The sequence below is a fragment of the Myxine glutinosa genome, chromosome 5 (assembly GCF_964187855.1).
Source record: "Myxine glutinosa chromosome 5, kmMyxGlut1.1, whole genome shotgun sequence".
Lineage (NCBI taxonomy): Eukaryota > Metazoa > Chordata > Myxini > Myxiniformes > Myxinidae > Myxine > Myxine glutinosa.
In genome coordinates, this window is record NC_136265.1 from 166,069,193 (window position 1) to 166,091,093 (window position 21,901).

At 46.4% G+C, this 21,901-nt stretch overlaps 1 protein-coding gene across 4 annotated transcripts in view; it reads right to left on the minus strand.

The window, feature by feature from the left end:
* Positions 1 to 2,790: 2,790 nt before the first annotated feature.
* The window catches only part of LOC137426779 (protein unc-13 homolog D), a 101,702-nt gene continuing 82,591 nt past the window's right edge, over positions 2,791 to 21,901 (minus strand). For 2 of the 4 annotated variants that reach the window (XM_078779024.1, XM_068115650.2), the window contains exons 29-30: positions 11,664 to 11,875; positions 2,791 to 4,376 (exon numbers count right to left, since the gene is read on the minus strand). In XM_078779024.1, coding sequence (XP_078635150.1) covers positions 4,195 to 4,376; positions 11,664 to 11,875 — 394 coding nt within the window. In that variant the 3' untranslated portion in view covers positions 2,791 to 4,194. Of the gene's footprint in view, positions 4,377 to 11,663; positions 11,876 to 21,901 lie in introns of those variants that run through there. The other 2 variants (XR_013623615.1, XM_078779025.1) reach the window with 2 other exon arrangements.

Below are 21,901 nucleotides of genomic sequence, written 5' to 3' on the forward strand. Positions count from 1 at the left end.
TTCGACGGGCCTTTCCGCGTGCTGGAGACCGGGGCGAAGCACTTCACCCTGGACATCGGCGGTACTCCTGACCGCGTTTCGGTAGACCGCCTCAAGCCGGCCCACCTCGACGTGGACCATCCACCGCCAGTGGCCCGACCCCCACGTCGGGGCCGCCCCCCTGCGGGCGGACCCCCGGCACCGCCCAGCCCCGCCGCCATGCCGCCCCCCGGTCCTGCACCCATCCCAGGGGCATCCCACCTGGCATCCCTGCACCCCGGACGCCGCCGATCGCCAGGGGGCGCTTCGGCCGGGTCATTCGTCTGCCCCGCAAACTGGCCCTCCAGGTGCGCGGGAATTCTGGGGGGGCGCGTGTGGCGGACACAAGAGCCCACTGGCGTGGTGACATCATGCCGCGCACCAAGTGGGCGGTGGCCACGCCCGAGGGGTAGGCGTGGCCTCATGATATACACCGGGCGCGCAGCCCGGAGCGCGCCAGTGTTACAGTGAGCTCCTGAAATAAAGACGCTTATAAGTTACCGCTTGTCCGCTTCCTCCTTGCTCGCAAGCAGCGCGCGTAACGCCGCGCTTTACTGTCATATTTAGGAGGGGCGTACCCACGAGGCGAGAGATCCAGGATATTCCGAAGTCTGTATCGTCCCAGATTTATAACGAGGACTACCCGAGTGAGTGGAGTTTATTTACGAGCCACTGAATCTCAAGAAACGAGGACGTCAAGGTTGTCTTCGCGTGTACTACGCCGACCTATTTCAAGGGCCAAAATATTCTCACTTTGTGATGGTTGGTTGGGTAACACCTTTGGTCCAAGTCTTTCAGGAATAGGCCGGTCAGGTCTATTGCACAAGGTGAATTTGGCCGGAATTTGTCATTTGTTCATTGGTGCCGGCGATAACTGGCCGACTCTTCGCGAGAGACACCGTGGGATCTTTAATGGCCACTAACGACCAGTTTATAGTCCGGTTGAGATTGGAAGCCAGGCTAGACAGGTCATAGGTGAGTGCACGCACCTTTAGGCTATCCTGCCAGCTCAAGAATACACTACTGTATATGTATAGCGTAAATAAACCGCTCTTTTCCAGCACATCCAATGTCACCGAGAACGTTGCAAATAGAACACGACTTGCTGCTCGAGTCACGTGAGCTAGCAGGATGACCAAGAGCTGTATGCACACTCGTGTCTGAAACTGTCTAGCCTGGGTTTGAATCTCAGCCCACCTACAAACTGTCTTCCTGTCTCGCAGAGTCCAGTTTTCAAGCATTAGTTGGTGGATGTTAAAGATGCCACGGTGTCCTTCACGAAGGGTTAGCAAGTTATCGCCAGCACCCAGGTCAGTCTTTTTAAAGTTAGGTCATTCTTTTGAGACTGCCACTGATAGGTTGTCGGCGACTAAACGGACACCCCTCCCTGGCCTTGCTAGTGGGCAGGATGACTGTGACATCCTGGCAGGACTAAAACAACACCTGACAAAGGGCGGAAGAGCTCCCTTCGGAAGTCAACGGCCATCCAGTAAGGAGATGGGGTCTCCTAAAAAACACACAATTGGGGTAGGAACATTAATTTTTCCACCTGGCCTAGTTACCCCCTCCTGCACAGTGGTCCGGTGAAGAGGTTTCCTTGTTTCAGGACTAGGTGAAGGTTTTGCCAATTTTCAACTTTTTCTCTCTGTAGCCCTTTACATTTAGTGGTTCACAGCCTTGTTTAGGGTGAATTTCAAAAAAACCAAAAAAAAAACCTGAACCAATTACAAATTCCTGCTCTAACGTGCAAGGGTCCACTATCTGCGGCACTGCCATGCCCTCAGCCAGTAATGCTACTCACAGCTTTGTGCTATATATGATGAAGAAGAAGCTGAAGCACATGATGAGAATCACCATGTGTGCAAACCATTGTTTTTTTTTGTAAACATAGTCGAGGCTCGTGGAAGAGCTAGCACTAGTACACTGAACAGATCAGGACAAGATGGATTTCCATTGCTAACTTTCTGTATGAATCCAGTTCTGCAATGTCCACAACAACATCCGCAGTTAATGTTTAAAAAAAAAAATGGTACAAAGGTGTGTAATAGGATTGTATGTGTCGGCCCTCGGAGGGATGTTAAATTTGGGGTTCCGTCTGCCGGTATTAGTTGGTGGACGTTAAAGATCCCACGGTGTCCTTCACCGAAGATTAGGTGAGTTATTGCCAGCACCATTAACAAATTCCAAATTGCTGCCCTAACATACAGGGAGCGTTACATCAGTAGTCCAGCCACATCCCCAGCAAATGATGCTACTCACAGGCATGTGCTGCAGACAAAAAGAAGAAGAAGAAGTCATGTTATCTTACCTGGATGCAAAAGGTGGACAGAAGTAAGGAGCATTTGCAAAATGGCACAGGAGGCACATTTGCATATCTTGGGGGAATGTCCTCAGGAGGGATGATGAGGATGTGTTCAGGCTGGCCTTTGATATGGATGCAGTTGGCAGGAGAAGGGGCAAACCAAAATCGAGGTGAAAGGAGGTGTTGGAGAGGGACATGAGAGGAGTAGGGGGGAGGGAGAGAGGGAGAGAGGGAGAGAGGGAGAGAGAGAGAGAGAGAGAGAGAGAGAGAGAGAGAGAGAGAGAGAGACAGACACAGGATGTTTAGGGATGTTTGTGGAGAAGAAAGCTCATATGGCCCACACCACAAGAAGGTAGGATTGTTTGGGGCCATTAAAGTACTAATAACACGTAGTAGTAGTATAGGCACCTGGCCTGGCCCGAAAACTTGCTGTCACCCCACAATGAAGAAGAAACGAGCGGAAGCCAACATAACGCTCTCCCTCAGAAAAACCAAGCGGCCTCTCTATGGGTGGCCTTTTATTGAGCCACCGAACACCCCACCCAGTAGTGGTGGTAGTAGTAGCAGGAGTAGTATAGTAATAGTATTACTATCACCTAACAAAGCTTAAGTCTTGCTAAACTGACGAGGAAACCTCAAGTGATAATTATAATGACTTCTAAGGTTTAAAAACTCAGCAACAATCGTCAACTTGTGCACATTGTTAGAACTATTCTGCTTTGGCTGTTATGACTAAACATATATCCTTTCAAACAAGGCTGGAAGTGATATACCTGATCCAGCTTGACAGATGGCCTTACACACCTCGAAAAACCTCACTTGCAAATGCAGTTGGCCTGCGGCCTATCTCAGCTTAGAGATTTGCATCATGGAAGAGTTAAAAATTTGTTCACAATTGGCCTTGAAATTGGAAAGCTTGAACCAAAGCTCACGTTTTACGATTTTCTTTATTTAAAAAAACAAAACAAAAACAAATTAGGCTGATGCAGGTAACAGCCCTCAGGTTATTTTTGGACCCGGAGCTAAGGAGGAAATAGGTATTATCCTTGCTCGGATCCAAGGTACTGCAATGGACTTCCAATTTGAAGAGTGCATTCTGTCTATGATCAACTTGCGACATGATATGAACTTTTCACCAATGGAGATGCACGTATTATGAAACCTAGACACTGGAGGCCGTTTGGCCCATTGTGTCTGTGCTATATCCATACCTCATGGACTTAGTGCATACTGCATATACATGTACTACTATTGCATCTTGTGTAGTAATAGTATTCCAGCCTTATTCTTGATGCAAGCTAACATCCACATCCCTTAAACTACCTCCTTGGGCATGGGATTTAGCCAGAATACTGGCATGTAATGGCCCATTCTTCACTGAGAAACACTGAGGGATCTTTGATCTCCACAACCTAAATGCAGAAAACACAAGATTCAAAGAACGGCATGCTCCAAGATACAGCACCCTCCACGCCCCGTATCCAAACGGGCAACGAACCCGGTTTGTCATTTTCCGGATGAATTGGGAGTCCACAGGACAGCAAATACAAACAAGTATCTCAAGGATGAGTATTCAACCACTGAGCCGTCATATTCCTTAGCCCAAACCACCCCGTCTTAAGTTTACCTTGTAGTCTGATCTAAGGTATAGATCAATCATATCGCAATATTTGTTTTAATCCCACCACAACCTCCTAACAGTTTGCGACAAAGGAGAACGTGACACCCACTCCTCTATGTATCAACCATTGTCTAAACTACAGTACATTCAACATTGTGGACTGCCTGCAGTCTCATAATTTATCATTATCTACTGTATTTCCATGAAAAAAAAAACTTTGATCCTGCCAGTTGAGATAACGATTCATTTCACATCAACAGTTATGATTTGGTTTCTTCCTTGAAAATCTTTTCGGATTTCTTCTGCCCGAGGACATCACGGCGAGACCTCGCATTGACCTCTTTGGGATCGTGTCAGCTCGCATCATAAACTGATAGAAGTCCTTGGCTTCAGCATCACCTGTCCTGGTTTGCAGAACTTTTAAGATGTCATTGTCTGTGAAAAACAAAAGTATAAATGTCATTTTTAAAAGCCTAGGCCTTACTGCTTCACTTTTTAACATTCTCATGAAAATTCCCATCTTGAACAATCGGTTGACTGTGTTTCTCTAATCCAAAACTAGGAAGTCAAAGAAAAGGAACCATCCTGGTCTTGATTGGATGAAAACCTCTCAAACAGTGACATCAGTACAATCATTCTGGGCTATTGTAATAGTGTTCTATAATATGATCTACAACTCTTATCAACAGATGCAGAATAAGGGGAGAAAAAAAATGGACCAAGACACTGTGACGTTCGTCGTGTCTTAACAAATAATCATCCCGCACACGCAAAGCAAAAAGTGGGGTTAAGCAATTGGTTCAGGTCTGACCGTCCGTCTGTATTATCAGTTTATGATCGGGTTTTATCAGTTTTACGTGTTTGGGTGATGTAATAGACACTGGGTAAAACCGGTAAACCCAGAATTAATATATTTAATAGCCTTTAAATCTCTTTCAACCTTGATTTAAATAGAATTATATATACTAGCTGGTAATGGCAATTTGGCATACATAATAACCTTTCAAGTACTACGTATGCAAAATACTTATTGGTACAACAAGATGAACTGTTCAATGATATTTTTATACTCACAGGCAATGCTTTCGATGGTATAACAAGAAAGATTGCATCAGGTAAACATGGATGCAACTGTACGGGACTGAGCAATGTGCTATGTGCTCAACTGGATTTTACATCACTTCCTGTTTCCTGTTCTCAATTAACCCAAACCCCGGCAAAATGGTATAGATAGACCTATGGCATATGAGAGTTGTACATTCAATGCTCTCATACACCTTAGTCGGTTACAGTCCTAATTACAGTAATCTGCAAAGAACTGTAGTAAAGGGATGATATTTTTCCCCATTTAAATGCCAAGCGGGGACTCTAACTCACAAAGTGCTTTAACCTGAGTGTTGCCCAGGTAAAAAAGGAAATTGTAATACCTTCTAACCTGAGTGTTGCTCAGGTAAAAAAGGAAATTGTAATACCCTCTAACCTGAGTGTTGCCCAGGTAAAAAAGGAAATTGTAATACCCTCTAACCTGAGTGTTGCCCAGGTAAAAAAGGAAATTGTAATACCCTCGAACCTGAGTGTTGCCCAGGTAAAAAAGGAAATTGTAATACCCTTTAACCTGAGTGTTGCCCAGGTAAAAAAGGAAATTGTAATTTTTATTTTTGTTTTTTTTTGTATACTGAATCGAGGCTCGTGAAAGAGCTGACATTTATTTCACAAACAAATCAACCAGACAAACAAAACACACAAAAAGAGGGAGCGGAAGACAAGATGGGGAGAGAAGGGGAAGCACACAACCACAACATTTGAGAGCAGAGAGAAGTGTGGGAGGGAGAGGGCTTGGGGGCAGGAGGCGTGGGAGGGGGAGGGCGGGGGGGAGAGGTATAAAACACAAGGGGACCGAAATTAGCGGGGGTAGAAAAGATCAAGGTTTTGGATGGGGGAGGATAAGAGATGGTGGTGAACAGCTGTTTTAAAGACCTGGAGGGTGCAGTGGGATTGAAGAGAGTGAGGGAGTTTGTTCCAGAGGCGGGAGAAAAGAGGCATGAAGGAGTGAAGGTGAGCAGAAAGTCTTGATTTTGGCAGTTTAACCATAAGAGGGTTGCAGGCAGATCTTGTGCGACCTGTAGGAATATTTGGGGGACAGAGCCCAGAGAGGGCTGGGGGGGCAAGGCCAGAGAGGAGTCGGTAGAAGACGGAAAGACCACCAACCTGCCTGCGGTGAGTGAGTGAAAGGCCCTTGGAGTTAGCTTCATCGCGGGAGATTCCAATGATTCTGAACGCTTTGGTTTCAACAGCGTGCAGACGGGCTAGGTGTGAGGCAGGAGCACCAGACCAGAGGGGAGAGCAGTATTCCATAGAGCTGCGGATGAAAGCCTTGTATGTGGTGAGGAGCTCAGGTGTGCCAAGGAAGGACTTCGCACGACGGAGGATGCCCAGTCGGTGACTGGCTTTGGAGGCCAGATTTGAAATGTGGTTTTCCCAGGAAAGATCATGGCAAATAGTGAGACCCAAAAGCTTGAGTGACAGAACTTCTTGGAGAGGATTGTTCAGAAAGTGGATGGGAGGGTTTTCCAGTCGGTCTTTTCGGAGAGACATCGTAAGAGTGTGAGATTTATCAGGATTGAAAGATATGTTCCATTTGTTTGCCCAGTCTGTGATTTTGTCCAGGTCTGCAGAGAGTGAGGAGGCTGCAGACTGCCGATCTGAGGGATGAGGAATGGAGCGACAGAGAGTAGAGTCGTCAGCAAAGAGATAGAGAGGATTTTCAAGAGAGTCAGAGAGATCATTGATGAAGACCAGAAAAAGCACAGGGCCCAGAACACTACCTTGGGGAACTCCAGCCTGAACAGGAAGAGGAGATGAGAGAAACCCATTCAGGGCCACACGTTGACTACGACCAGAGAGGAAGTCCGCCAGCCGTGCGTGTAGATTTCCATGGATACCAAAGGAGGAGAGTTTGGTGAGCAGAGCAGGGTGCCAGACCGTATCGAAGGCACGTGAAATGTCAAGGGAGACAGCTCTAATTTCCTGTTTGGCGTTGAGGACCTCCATCCATTGTTGAGAAAGCAGAAGCAGCATGTCAAGAGTAGAGTGACCAGGTCTGAAACCAAATTGATGATCAGAGATCAAGCCATTGGAGAAGAGGAAAGATTTCATATCTGAAGCAATGATGGATTCCATGACTTTGCTGATAATTGGGAGAAGGCTGATTGGTCTGTAGTTGCTGGGATCTGTTTTTGCACCTTTTTTGTGCAAAGCGGTGATGTTGGCTGATTTCCAAGCAGATGGCAGATGACCTTGAGCAAAAGAGGGTGAAGAGAACAGAAAGAGGGAGTGAAAGAGCAGAAGAACATGATTTTAGGACCCGTGGGCTGATGCCGTCAGGACCAGTTGCAGAATCAGAGTCGAGGGTTGACAGAAACTTTTCCACCTTGTCAGGAGGAAAGGACACAGAGTCCAGGAGCAGCTGGGTACGACTGGGTACGGTGGGTACAGAGAGGGATGGGTTTGGGACACAAGATTTAGAGGCAAACACAGAGTTGAGGCATTCAGCTTTTTCACGTGCGGAGTCAGCCGTTAAGCCGTTTGAGGTGAGGGAGGGGATGGAGGGGGAACAAAAACCAGAAACAGATTTGACCAGACGCCACCAGGATTTGGAAGAGGGAGACAGATAAGAGAGTTCGGTCTTGAGAACGGTGAGATATTGTTTCCTGGCTCTCCTGAGGGTGGACACACACTTGTTTCGGGCTTTGTGAAAGGAAATGAGATTTCCTTCCGTTGGATTTGCTTTCCAGGAGACGAAAGCAAGTTGTTTCAGGGCAACAGCCTCACCACAAGATTCCGTGTACCATGGACGGGAGGAAGGGTATGACAACTGAAGATGAGATGGGATAAATCTGTGCATGAGAGAGAGCAATTTACTTTGAAAGAATTCCCAGGATGAGTTGATGTCAGAGGCGGTAGAGATGGGAGACCAGTCCAGATGATTGATGGCTGCTTGAAGACCGTGCCAGTTGGCCTGAGTGAAATGCCAGACTCGTCGACGCTGAGGAGGCTCTCTGAGAATGGTCAGAGAGATGTCCACTTTGACAAGCACATGATCAGATGAGCCGATTGGAGCAGAAGAAGAGCAGCAGACATTTTCAGGGAAGTTTGTTATAACCAAATCCAGAAGAGAAGATGCTCCGTTGACTGAGATCCGGGTCGGGAAATTGACAGATTGTGTCAGTCCCAGTGAGTCGCAGAAGCCCTTTGCTGAAGAGCCATGGCTGGTGAGAGAGATACCCACACCCAGCCAACTGGCATGGTGACAATTGAAATCACCACATATGAGGAAGAGAGAGTTGGGATGGGTAGATAGAAGTTGGTCCATATTATCAGACAGTGAGATGTAGATGGAGTCATCGCTGTTTGGTGGACGGTACAACACACATATGAACAAAAGGTGGGAGCGAAGGGGAAGCCGTAGCCAAAGGTATTCCTGGGGGTGAGGTGGAGAGAGGGCAGTGGAGGGCGAGTGAGGAAGAGAGTTTTTTATAAAGATAGCAACCCCACCTCCAGGACGAGGCTCAGGTCTATCATACCGGAGGAGGGAGTAACCTGGGAGAGATACCAAGGCATCAGAGACATCATGAAGGACGAAAGTTTCTGTTAAGCAGATCACATCTGTTTTGTCAGAAGCAACCTGTATGGAGAGGTCAGTCAAGTTTGAGCGAAGGCCCCGGATGTTTGAGGTCCATACCGTTAATGAAGAGGAAGGGGGAGCATCGGGTCCAGAACAGGGGGGGGGAGGGGTAGGGTAAGATGTGGAAGAGGAGAAAGAGGTAAGGAGAGCTTGTGAAGGTGTGTCAGAGATTTCAGAGATTTCAGAATAGCTTGGAGAAAGGGAAGAATGGGGCGGACAAGAGGTTTGATGGAGATTGGGTGAGGCACAGTGAGGTGTTATTTATACCCTCTAACCTCAGTGTTTCCCAGGTAAAAAAGGAAATTGTAATACCCTCTAACCTGAGTGTTGCCCAGGTAAAAAAGGAAATTGTAATACCCTCTAACCTGAGTGTTTCCCAGGTAAAAAAGGAAATTGTCATACCCTCTAACCTGAGTGTTGCCCAGGTAAAAAAGGAAATTGTAATACCCTCTAACCTGAGTGTTGCCCAGGTAAAAAAGGAAATAGTAATTCCCTCTAACCTCAGTGTTTCCCAGGTAAAAAAGGAAATTGTAATACCCTCTAACCTGAGTGTTGCCCAGGTAAAAAAGGAAATTGTCATACCCTCTAACCTGAGTGTTGCCCAGGTAAAAAAGGAAATTGTCATACCCTCTAACCTGAGTGTTGCCCAGGTAAAAAAGGAAATTGTAATACCCTCTAACCTGAGTGTTGCCCAGGTAAAAAAGGAAATTGTAATACCCTCTAACCTGAGTGTTGCCCAGGTAAAAAAGGAAATTGTAATACCCTTTAACCTGAGTGTTGCCCAGGTAAAAAAGGAAATTGTAATACCCTCTAACCTCAGTGTTGCCCAGGTAAAAAAGGAAATTGTAATACCCTCTAACCTGAGTGTTGCCCAGGTAAAAAAGGAAATTGTAATACCCTCTAACCTGAGTGTTGCTCAGGTAAAAAAGGAAATTGTAATACCCTTTAACTTCAGTGTTGCCCAGGTAAAAAAGGAAATTGCAATACCCTCTGCCACCATCACCAGGTGGCGCTACACGGTACACATTTACATAGAGAACTTACACCCATCTCCCAGTCCCCCACACCCCCGAATGAGGCTGTGGCCACATAGCCTATGTTACCCCCCAGATGGAGTTGTATTTCTAGTTGTACCCCGAGTAAAGTGTATAAGTGTTTATAGCTGGAGTACCCGGCGTTGCTGACGCGAAAAAAAAACATTAACATATTTGAAATGAGAACAAATATAATGGAAAAAGCAATTACATCCAAATCAGAATCCACCAGAAATGTCAAATCATCATTTCACCTTTTCGTTGAATATATGCTGCTGAATGTACCGTTCATCACGTTGCTGAGTTAAGTGTGATGCCGTCAGGAAGAAGCCTTACTACCAACTTCGTACACTTCCGGGATTGTTTGATTTATTTGTGTTGAAATGTCTGGTGATTGCTTTGTATTTATTCATGCGAATGTGTACTTGTATATAACTGTCATTAATCAAAAAGGCTTATGCACTATCGAACGATTTTGTTTTGTTTTTAATCTAAAAAAACGAACTTTGTTTTCAAATTATTATTATTTTTTGCCTAAAACACGCCCAGACACTCACAGATGAACCTCTGAAAGTTTTACGGAGATCCGTTCAGCCATCTCTGAGTAAAATGGCGACACACGCAGACAGACAGACAGCTCTCTTTTTTAGTAGAAGATGTATCAAGGGCAGAACAGAATGTGTAATTACTCATTCTCTGCAGAGTTGTATAATTTTAAAAATGGATCTTCTATAGAACGTCTAACCAATTAAATGGAAGAACTGATTCTCCTCAGAGCTCTATATAATTCATTAGGTTCCATAAAAATTCTATTGATTTCTGTAGAAATTTTACAGAACATTTTTGAAGGGCTTGAACACTGTAGAACATAAATCGCCTTCATAATACTTTCAAAAACCTCCAGTATTGCAGTACCTGGACGTGTTAAAGAGGGTGGTGTATAAGGGTGGTGGACAAGACTGATTCACAGTGCTAAACTTCCGGATTTTTAAAATGATCTTTAAAACAAGACCGAAAGTCTAATAACGGCGTAGCGGGGCTTGTAAAATATTATAAACCACAAACACATATTATTAGCTTTTTAAACAGTCGCTAATGCTGCGTATAACATTAAACAAATAAATTTGGAGGAATCCCGACATCCGTGAGGTAAGTTTTACTTACAGAGAATTGAGGAAAGATCTACTGTAATCTAGATACCCCACAAGGGTTGGGTTAATAACATGCTATCAAAAAACCAAGGCGAATTCCTTACTTCCGCCGTTGTTAGTACCGTACACCGGTTATCATTGATTCATGAACCATACACTACTTCAATCCATTAACTTTGTAATCACGACATTGGGATTAAAGTGTTATGGTTATATTTACGATATCATTATTATTACTATTACGAAAAAGAAACTACTGAAACGATACACTACTGTATTAAGAAAACTGGGCTTAATTTGTCCGAAGCAGTGCGAAGGTGAGGCATGAAGCCTAAGGCCTATACATACCGTATTGTTGGAAGAGACGTAACGCTGATGGTTTTGCTATTTGATGGTCATTTTAACAATCGGTTTGTTTGTGTTTCACACTGAATGAAAAACGTCAAGGTAGAGCATGGCGATTGTGATATATGACAGGTTCGACGATATGTTCGGCCTGAACGAAATTGGGATCAAAATGGCGGTGTGTGGAGAGTGATCCGCCGTACTGCCGTAATGACATCAGACGTAATCACATCACCCTGTCATGTGACCAGATCCTCAGCTCTGATTGGTATATGTTTGATGGGACACACATACATACATACATACGGATGGACAAACACTGTTCTAGACGGCTATGCCCTATGGGCTATGCCGTAAAAAATATTTTATTAAAACTGATGTATAAGCTCGAACACCACATGGGGTGTCGTGTTCTATGAACTCTCTGGTTTGTCCATTTTTTTGTTGCTGAGCTACACAAAGGCCATCGCATAATGCACTGGTCGACAACAAAGCCGAGAAATTGTACCATTGTCAAGTGGTTGGAGGTGCAGTTTAATCTGGTCGGAAAAGGACTTTGGGTCTTTATATCGCGGCTGCTGGTTTGGCAATGTGAGGCCCTGTGTGGTGCATAGTGGCAAAATTGCTTGTCCCAGCATGTTTGCTTTGACACCATCTCGTAACTTGACTCGTAGAACGACACTCGCACCGTGCTTGCGGCATGCCTCTGCAGTTGCTGGTCTGTGAAGGAACAAAAGGGGGGCCATTTGGCTTATTATACATATCATATCCATATTCCATTAAAAAATACAGTATAGACTTTCCACTATTCTTGTCACTTATTTATCAAACTTAACCGCTGACTGTTGAAATTGAAATCGTAATCTGTTGAAATTGAGAGGGGAGAGGCAAGGAAAGCAGAAAATAATTAAATTTTTGACATGCAGGATACATTTTGTTTAAAAAGTTTTATCTTTGAAGTGTTGTTTCTCTATCCTTAGGCCTGGTGTTGGCTTAGTGGTTAGGGTGCCGGCTTGGGATCCTAGGATCCTGGGTTCGAATCCCGGTCGATCGCTGAATTAACGCCAGGGGGGTTGACTCAGCCTGTCATCCTTCCGAGGTCAGCAAATTGAGTACCAGTTCACTGGTAATTCCCTGTGTGTTGCAAGAGGCGACTAACAGGGTTGGCGGCAGGAAGGGCATCCGGCCATAAAACATTGCTTCAAAAAGGGGACCAAGGTGCCCGAAAAAGGCCAACCCCTGTTCTGCGGGGAAAAATGGCCTCTAAAGGTGGTCTCTGTTGTTTCTCTATCCACTCAAAACAGCCCCCATATGTCGTATACACAGCGTTAATAAAACAACCTGCCCCTCCTTCCTTCAATTGTTCAGCTCAATAAATCAAAGTCGAGGGGTAAAGGCAGAAATGCACCAAATGGCAGAAATCTGGCACATTTTTTTTTTTTGTATTCATCGTCGAGGCTCGTGGAAGGCACATTTGTTTTAAATTTCAAAGCAGATTAGTTTGGGGTTGTGCATTCCTGAGGCAAAGGTTTGGTAATTATATTTTTGTATATCCAAATATATTGTTACCAAAATGACTCTTGGGGTTAAAGCGGAGTTAATTATTCAGTAGTTATATCCTAATGATTGTCAGCATAAGTGTTTGTAAACCCCAATTAACATTAACTCGAATTGTATGTAAAGATAGATTCTCTGTCACCTTTTATCCTCGTGTCTGTCTCTCTCTCTCTCCCATGTTCCATCCATTTTTCACTTTAAATCACCCCTTTTGTAGTGTTATACCATTAAACACATTCCACAAATGCCTGTTGCACATGTGTTACCATGGAGCCTTGAACGTAGGATTTTACAACCGAGGCAGGTCCACAAGTGGAATGGGACAGCGCATGCGCAACACCCTACACAGGAGGAGGGAGGTGGTGAGAGGGCTGGCTATACAAGGATGGACGATCGCGCCTTGCATAGAGATATACAGGCGTGACACCAAGCTAGCGACACAGACTCTTGGCTATTCTCTCCTCACAACACTGAGGCACACAGCCAGCACCTTATAGCCGGGACCATCAAAGCTCTCCTCTTCTTTCAGATTCACGGCCAGGGACTCACACGTCCCTGTCCACCAAGTTTCATGGGAAAATTGTGTGGGAAATTGCATGCTCAGTCAGGATCGCCCAGGTAGCTCAGATGGCAGAGCACTGGTACCGTTTTCCAGAGGACCTGGGTTTGAGTCCTGGTTCTCACTGTGTAATTTTCCCACAGATATCAATTTGATTATTTATAATCCTGTTAATTAATAAAATCTAATCAATTGTTCCTTGTCACACACCCAACCTGTCCACCAAGCTTTGTCTGTATCCGTCCTTAACTTTTTGAGATATCCTGCTCACAGACAGACAGATAAACAAGGGTGAAAACACAACCTCCATCCTCCTTCGGTGGCATAACCTAACCTCCGTACTCCTCCTTAAGTATATTCACTATGTATACATAAAATTTTGTTTTCAATTGATAAATGTTGCTTCCATATTTGTGGGTGGTAATCAGCTTACACTGCACACCCTCAATTGTCCTTCCAGAAGGAATGGCCTTATTACCAGATGCTGTGACTTAAAGGTTAGAGTGTCCGCTCTGAGTCTGGACGGTCAGCAGTTTGAATCCCGGCCGAGACATACCGAATAGAGTACTTCAAAAATAGGACCACGAGACCTGTAACTTATCTGGGCCCTGGCCTAATGTAACCCAGATTTGGTAGCGTTCTGACTGATGGGTCTGGAGAAGACAATTCTTGAAAGAATTTACGGATTTTCCCAAAAATTTACTGTTTGCCATTTTGACACACTTTTGGTCATGTGATCGTCATGGCCTCCACAATTTAACATCAGTACCCTGTCCTAATGTTGTAACCCCAATTTGGTATCAATCTGACTGGTGGGTCTGGAAAAGATTTTTGAAGAAATTTACTAAGTCCACCATTTTGACCTACTTAAAGTCCCATGACCGAAAAGCTTTGCAATGCCCGTTACCAGTCAGGAGCGGAACCTTGCTGCCAAATGTCAGCTGGATCGGCGCAACGGTTTGGCCGGAAAAGTTTAAATGGGAGACGGATGGACGGATGGACAGACAGTGCACGATGACAATACCTTATCTGGAAATCCAATTCCAGATAAGCTAAAAATAGGAACACGGGTGTTGAAGCTCACCTGGCATCATAAAATATCGAAATTTTGTTTATGCACAGAATTTGGTCACGTGATTGGTTGAATGGCGAGATCATGCACAATTGAGATCACGGCGAGGTCACGTCTTTTCGAAGCTGCTCCATGCGCTCACGCTTTCGAAGCTAAGTGATATTTCTCAATTGTGTTTTTGTCGAGACTGTATCTATCTTTCGGTGTATGTACCTATAGCGTATCTTTTGGAAAATTTTCGGTGCTAATTTTTCGTACATGTATACACAATCGTCGGTTAATGGTATCGAGTATTCTGCGGCCTAGTACTCGTAGGCTTAGACTACCGTACCGTCTCCGACCTTGTGGTTTGTTTTTCTCTCAGCGATTCGTCGAATGCGCTGAAATTATTTTCGTTCACTGTTTCGTACCAGTCGTTCACCCCGTACCTCCTTGTTTAATATCTGTACTCACAAAAAAAAAAAAAAAAAAAAACCCCCAAAAAAAGATTTCCTTCCCAGGTCTTATTCATTTATTAACGCACAGGTTGTAAACCTGGTGCGTTATAGCGTTTGCCTGGGAATTTCGGGCGCTCAAAAGTGAAGCTAGTTTCTGTCACCCATTTCTGTCGCTCATTTCTGTCGCTCAGATGTGTAAACATGACGTCATCAAATCTATATTTATAGGATAGGTTATAGGAGATATATATGTTATAGGATAGGAATATAGGACCCAAATGACCCAGAGGACCCAAATGACCCAGAGGACCCAAATGACCCAGAGGACCCAAATGACCCAGAGGACCCAAATGGAGACGGTGGGAGGGATTTTCGAAGCTCCACACGGTCTCCACGTTTTTCGAAGTTAAGTCTGTTCACAATTGTATTTTGTCGAAACTGTATTTATCTTTCGGTGTGTGAAGTTATTGTGTGCAACTTTGGTTGTTTCTCGGTGTTTATCTTTCATAAATTGATCGTCTGTTTGCCGTGTCGTGTCTTGAGGCCTTGTACAGTGTGCACTGTACAACCTTGAGGCTCTGTTTTTCTCTCAGCGGTCCGTCGTTTGTGATCCAATAACTTTCGTTCTCTGTATTCCCAGGCTTTTCACCCATAGCCTACTTCCTTGTGTAAATCTCAACTCAAAAAAAAAAAAAAAAAAAAACATTTCCTTCTCTGTTCTCATTCGTTTATTCATTCTTATTCGTTCGTTCGTTCTTCGACCACGTGTTTCTCCCCCATTTCCCCAGATAGTTTTCACTCATTAACCTTCAATGTTTACACTTTCCCCTCAAGTTATGTATTCCGTCATATTTTATAACACCTTTTTCTTCTTCTTCTTTAAAAGGCTGCTTTCGACTTGCTCACCAAATCAATTCATCCCAAAAAAAATATCCATCTCCTATAGTGCCTTTTTTCTACATTCCCTAAACTCTCCTGCACTCCATCCTCCATCCAGCGTCCTTAAACGTATTTTTAACTCGAAGATCACAAGAAACTCATTTTGCAATAAATGTTCGTTTCCCATAAATCGTACACTTTCAAAAATCCAATCTCACCCCTCCCCTCCAAATCTTCCCCATCACCCCTCCCCTCCAAATCTTCCCCATCACCCATCCCTTTCAAATCTCCCCCCTTGCCCCCTCCCTCCTAAACTACCCCCTCACCCCTCCCCGCCAAGACGCACCCTCGCCCCTCCCCTCCTAGACTCCTGCCTCACCCCTCCCCTCCAAATCTCCCCCATATCCCATCCCTTTCAAATCCCTCCCCTTGTCCCTTCCCTCCCAAACTCCCCCCTCACCCCTCCCCTTCAAATCTCCCCACCCTCATTGCTTCTCAATTTCCCCCCTCTCGCTCCCCCTCCTCAAAGCGTCCTCCCCGCTTCTTCCCCCTTCAAACTCTCACCTCCATCTCCCCCAACCTTCTGCCTCGCTCTTCCCCCTCCTCAAATAACACCTCATTGTGGCTCACCCAATCACCATCAAACCTTTTGTCCGCCCCATCCTTCCCTTTCTCCGAGCTATTCTGAAATCTCTGACACACCTTCAACAGCTCTCCCTATCTCTTCCACCTCTTCCACATCTTACCCTACCCCTCCTCCCCCCTGTTCTGTATCTGATGCTCCCCCTTCCTCTTCATTAACGGTATGGACCTCAAACATCCGGGGCCTTCGTTCAAACTTAACTGATCTCTCCATACAGGTTGCTTCTGTCAAACCAGACGTGATCTGCTTAACAGAAACTTTCCTCCTTTATGATGTCTCTGATTCCATAGTATCTCTCCCGGGCTACTCCCTCCTCCGGTATGATAGACCTGAGCCTCGTCCTGGAGGCGGGGTTGCTATCTTTATCAAAAACTCTCTTCCTCACTCGCCCTGCACTGCACTCTCTCCACCTCACCCCCAGGAATACCTCTGGCTACGGCTTCCCCTTCGCTCCCACCTCTTGTTCATATGTGTGTTGTACCGTCCACCAAACAGTGATGACTCCATCTACATCTCGCTGTCTGATGATATGGACCAACTTCTATCTACTCATCCCAACTCTCTCTTCCTCATATGTGGTGATTTCAATTGTCACCATGCCAGTTGGCTGGGTGTGGGTACCTCTCTCACCAGCCATGGCTCTTCAGCAAAGGACTTCTGCGACTCACTGGGACTGACACAATCTGTCAATTTCCCGACCCGGATCTCAGTCAATGGAACATCTTCTCTTCTGGACTTGGTTATGACTAACTTCCCTGAAAATGTCTGCTGCTCTTCTTCTGCTCCGATCGGATCATCTGATCATGTCCTTGTTAAAGTGGACATCTCTCTGACCATCCTCAGGGAGCCTGCTCAGCGTCGACGAGTCTGGCATTTCACTCAGGCCAACTGGCACGGTCTTCAAGCAGCCATCAATCATCTGGACTGGTCTCCCATCTCTACCACCTCTGACATCAACTCATCCTGGGAATTCTTCCAAAGTAAATTGCTCTCTCTCATGCACAGATTTATCCCATCTCGTCTTCAGTTGTCATACCCTTCCTCCCGTCCATGGTACACGGAATCTTGTGGTGAGGCTGTTGCCCAGAAACAACTTGCCTTCGTCTCCTGGAAAGCAAATCCAACGGAAGGAAATCTCATTTCCTTTCACAAAGCCCGAAACAAGTGTGTGTCCACCCTCAGGAGAGCCAGGAAACAATATCTCTCCGTTCTCAAGACCGAACTCTCTTATCTGTCTCCCTCTTCCAAATCCTGGTGGCGTCTGGTCAAATCCGTTTCTGGTGTTTGTTCCCCCTCCATCCCCTCCCTTACCTCAAACGGCTACACAGCTGACTCCGCACGTGAAAAAGCTGAATGCCTCAACTCTGTGTTTGCCTCTAAATCTTGTGTCCCAAACCCATCCCTCTCTGTACCCACCATACCCAGTCGTACCCTGCTGCTCCTGGACTCCGTGTCCTTTCCTCCTGACAAGGTGGAAAAGTTTCTGTCAACCCTCGACTCTGATTCTGCAACTGGACCCGACGGCATCAGCCCACGGGTCCTAAAATCCTGCTCTGCTGCTCTATCTCACCCTCTCTCTGTTCTCTTCACCCTCTCTTTTGCTCAAGGTCAACTGCCATCTGCTTGGAAATCAGCCAACATCACCGCTTTGCACAAAAAAGGTGCAAAAACAGATCCTAGCAACTACAGACCAATCAGCCTTCTCCCAATTATCAGCAAAGTCATGGAATCCATCATTGCTTCGGATATGAAATCTTTCCTCTTCTCCAATGGCTTGATCTCTGATCATCAATTTGGTTTCAGACCAGGTCACTCTACTCTGGACATGCTGCTTCTGCTGTCTCAACAATGGATGGAGGTCCTCAATGCCAAACAGGAAATTAGAGCTGTCTCCCTCGACATATCACGTGCCTTCGACACGGTCTGGCACCCCGCTCTGCTCACCAAACTCTCCTCCTTTGGTATCCATGGAAATCTCCACGCATGGCTGGCGGACTTCCTCTCTAGTCGTCGTCAACGTGTGGCCCTGAATGGGTTTCTCTCATCTCCTCTTCCTGTTCAGGCTGGAGTTCCCCAAGGCAGTGTTCTGGGCCCCGTGCTTTTTCTGGTCTTCATCAATGATCTCTCTGACTCTCTCGAAAATCCTCTCTATCTCTTTGCTGATGACTCCACTCTCTGCCGCTCCATTCCTCTTCCCTCAGATCGGCAGTCTGCTGCCTCCTCACTCTCTGAAGACCTGGACAAAATCACAGACTGGTCAAACAAGTGGAACATGTCTTTCAATCCTGACAAATCTCACACTCTTACTATGTCTCTCCGAAAAGATCGACTGGACAACCCTCCCATCTACTTTCTCAACAATCCTCTCCAAGAAGTTCTGTCGCTCAAGATTTTGGGTCTCACTATCTGCCATGATCTTTCTTGGGAAAACCACATTTCCAAGCTGGCCTCCAAAGCCAGTCGCCGACTGGGCATCCTCCGTCGTGCAAAGTCCTTCCTCGGCACACCTGAGCTCCTCACCACATACAAGGCTTTCATCCGCAGCTCAATGGAATACTGTTCTCCCCTATGGGCCGGTGCTCCTGCCTCACACCTAGCTCGGCTTCACGCTGTTGAAACCAAAGCTTTCAGAATTATTGGAATCTCCCGTGATGAAGCTATCTCTGAGGGCCTTTCACTCACTCACCGCAGGCAGGTAGGTGGTCTTTCTGTCTTCTACCGACTCCTCTCCGGCCTTGCACCCCTAGCTCTCTCTGTGCTCTGTCCCCCAAATATTCCTACAGGTCGCACAAGATCTGCCAGCAACCCTCTGATGGTTAAACTGCCGAAATCTCGGCTCTCTGCTCACCTTCACTCTTTCATTCCTCTTTTCTCCCGCCTCTGGAACAAACTCCCTCACTCCCTTCAATCCCACTCCTCCCTCCAGGTCTTTAAAACAGCTGTTCACCACCATCTCTTATCTTCCCCCATCCAAAACCTTGATCTTTTCTACCCCCGCTAATTCACCCCAGATCCACCTTGTTTGAAATTCCAACTTCTTTCCTGGAAGTCCTGGCAGTGTCCATATGTTTTATACCTCTCCCACCGCCCCCTTCCCATGCCCCCCCCCCCAAAGCCCTCGCCCTCTCTCAGATCTCTCCATGTCTCCATGTCTCTCGGTCCCTGCTCTCAAATGTTGTGTTTGTGTCCTTCCCCCTCTCTCCCCATCTTGTCTACCGCTCCCGATGTTATATGTTTTATGTGTCAGTTTGTCTTTCTGTGTGATTAATGTTCGCTCTTTCACGAGCCTCGATCTTGTATACAAAAAAAAAAAAAAAAAAAAAAAAAAAAAAAAAAAAAAAAAATGACCCGGAGGACCCAAATGACCCAGAGGACCCAAATGACCCAGAGGACCCAAATGACCCAGAGGACCCAAATGACCCAAATGACCCAGAGGACCCAAATGACCCAGAGGACCCAAATGACCCAGAGGACCCAAATGACCCAGAGGACCCAAATGACCCAGAGGACCCAAATGACCCAAATGACCCAAATGACCCAGAGGACCCAAATGACCCAGAGGACCCAAATGACCCAGAGGACCCAAATGACCCAGAGGACCCAGAGGACCCAGAGGACCCAAATGACCCAAATGACCCAGAGGACCCAAATGACCCAGAGGACCCAAATGACCCAGAGGACCCAAATGACCCAGAGGACCCAAATGACCCAGAGGACCCAAATGACCCAGAGGACCCAAATGACCCAGAGGACCCAAATGACCCAGGGGACCCAAATGACCCAGAGGACCCAAATGACCGAGAGGACCCAAATGACCCAGAGGACCCAAATGACCCAGAGGACCCAAATGACCCAGAGGACCCAAATGACCCAGAGGACCCAAATGACCCAGAGGACCCAGAGGACCCAGAGGACCCAGAGGACCCAAATGACCCAGAGGACCCAGAGGACCCAGAGGACCCAGAGGACCCAAATGACCCAGAGGACCCAAATGACCCAGAGGGCCCAAATGACCCAGAGGACCCAAATGACCCAGAGGACCCAAATGACCCAGAGGACCCAAATGACCCAGAGGACCCAAATGACCCAGAGGACCCAAAGGACCCAAATGACCCAGAGGACCCAAAGGACCCAAATGACCCAGAGGACCCAAATGACCCAGAGGACCCAAATGACCCAGAGGACCCAAATGACCCAGAGGACCCAAATGACCCAGAGGACCCAAATGACCCAGAGGACCCAAATGACCCAGAGGACCCAAATGACCCAGAGGACCCAAATGACCCAGAGGACCCAAATGACCCAGAGGACCCAAATGACCCAGAGGACCCAAATGACCCAGAGGACCCAAATGACCCAGAGGACCCAAATGACCCAGAGGACCCAAATGACCCAGAGGACCCAAATGACCCAGAGGACCCAAATGACCCAGAGGACCCAAATGACCCAGAGGACCCAAATGACCCAGAGGACCCAAATGACCCAGAGGACCCAAATGACCCAGAGGACCCAAATGACCCAGAGGACCCAGAGGACCCAAATGACCCAGAGGACCCAAATGACCCAGAGGACCCAAATGACCCAGAGGACCCAAATGACCCAGAGGACCCAGAGGACCCAAATGACCCAGATGACCCAAATGACCCAGAGGACCCAAATGACCCAGAGGACCCAAATGACCCAGAGGACCCAAATGACCCAGAGGACCCAAATGACCCAGAGGACCCAGAGGACCCAAATGACCCAAATGACCCAAATGACCCAGAGGACCCAAATGACCCAGAGGACCCAAATGACCCAGAGGACCCAAATGACCCAGAGGACCCAAATGACCCAGAGGACCCAAATGACCCAGAGGACCCAAATGACCCAAATGACCCAGAGGACCCAGAGGACCCAGAGGACCCAAATGACCCAGAGGACCCAAATGACCCAGAGGACCCAAATGACCCAGAGGACCCAAATGACCCAGAGGACCCAAATGACCCAGAGGACCCAAATTCTATGTATGTTTCTATGATGATGTATGTTTTGGTGAAAGTACATAATGTGAATACTAGTAGCAATTTTACAAAAACCATGGCATAATTTCAAATCTTGACCCGAGATGATAATTATGCTACATCATAATTTCCATGTGCCAACCTGGGCGGAATCCAAGTGGATTCACTTGACTTGTTTGTTGTTCTTTTTGTTCGTTCGTTCTTCGTTCGCGATCACGCGGTTAGAAATGTATAATCTCTCCCCTGAACAACTATTTTCTCTCATATATTATAACACCCTTTTCTTCTTTTCCTACAAAAGGATGCTTTCGTCTTGCTCACCAAATCTATTCATTCCAAAAAATATATATAATACCATCTCTTACAGTTCCTCCTTTCTACATTCCCTAAACTATCCAGAACTCCATCCCTCCTCCAGTGTCCTCAAACGTATTTTTGACTCGAAGGTCTCAAACTCATTTTGCAAAAAATGTTCGTTTCCCATGAATCGTACACTTTTCAAAATCCAATCTCACCCCTCCCCTCCAAATCCTCCCCATCACCCATCCCTTTCAAATCTCCCCCCTTGCCCCTTCCCTCCCCTCCCTCCTAAACTC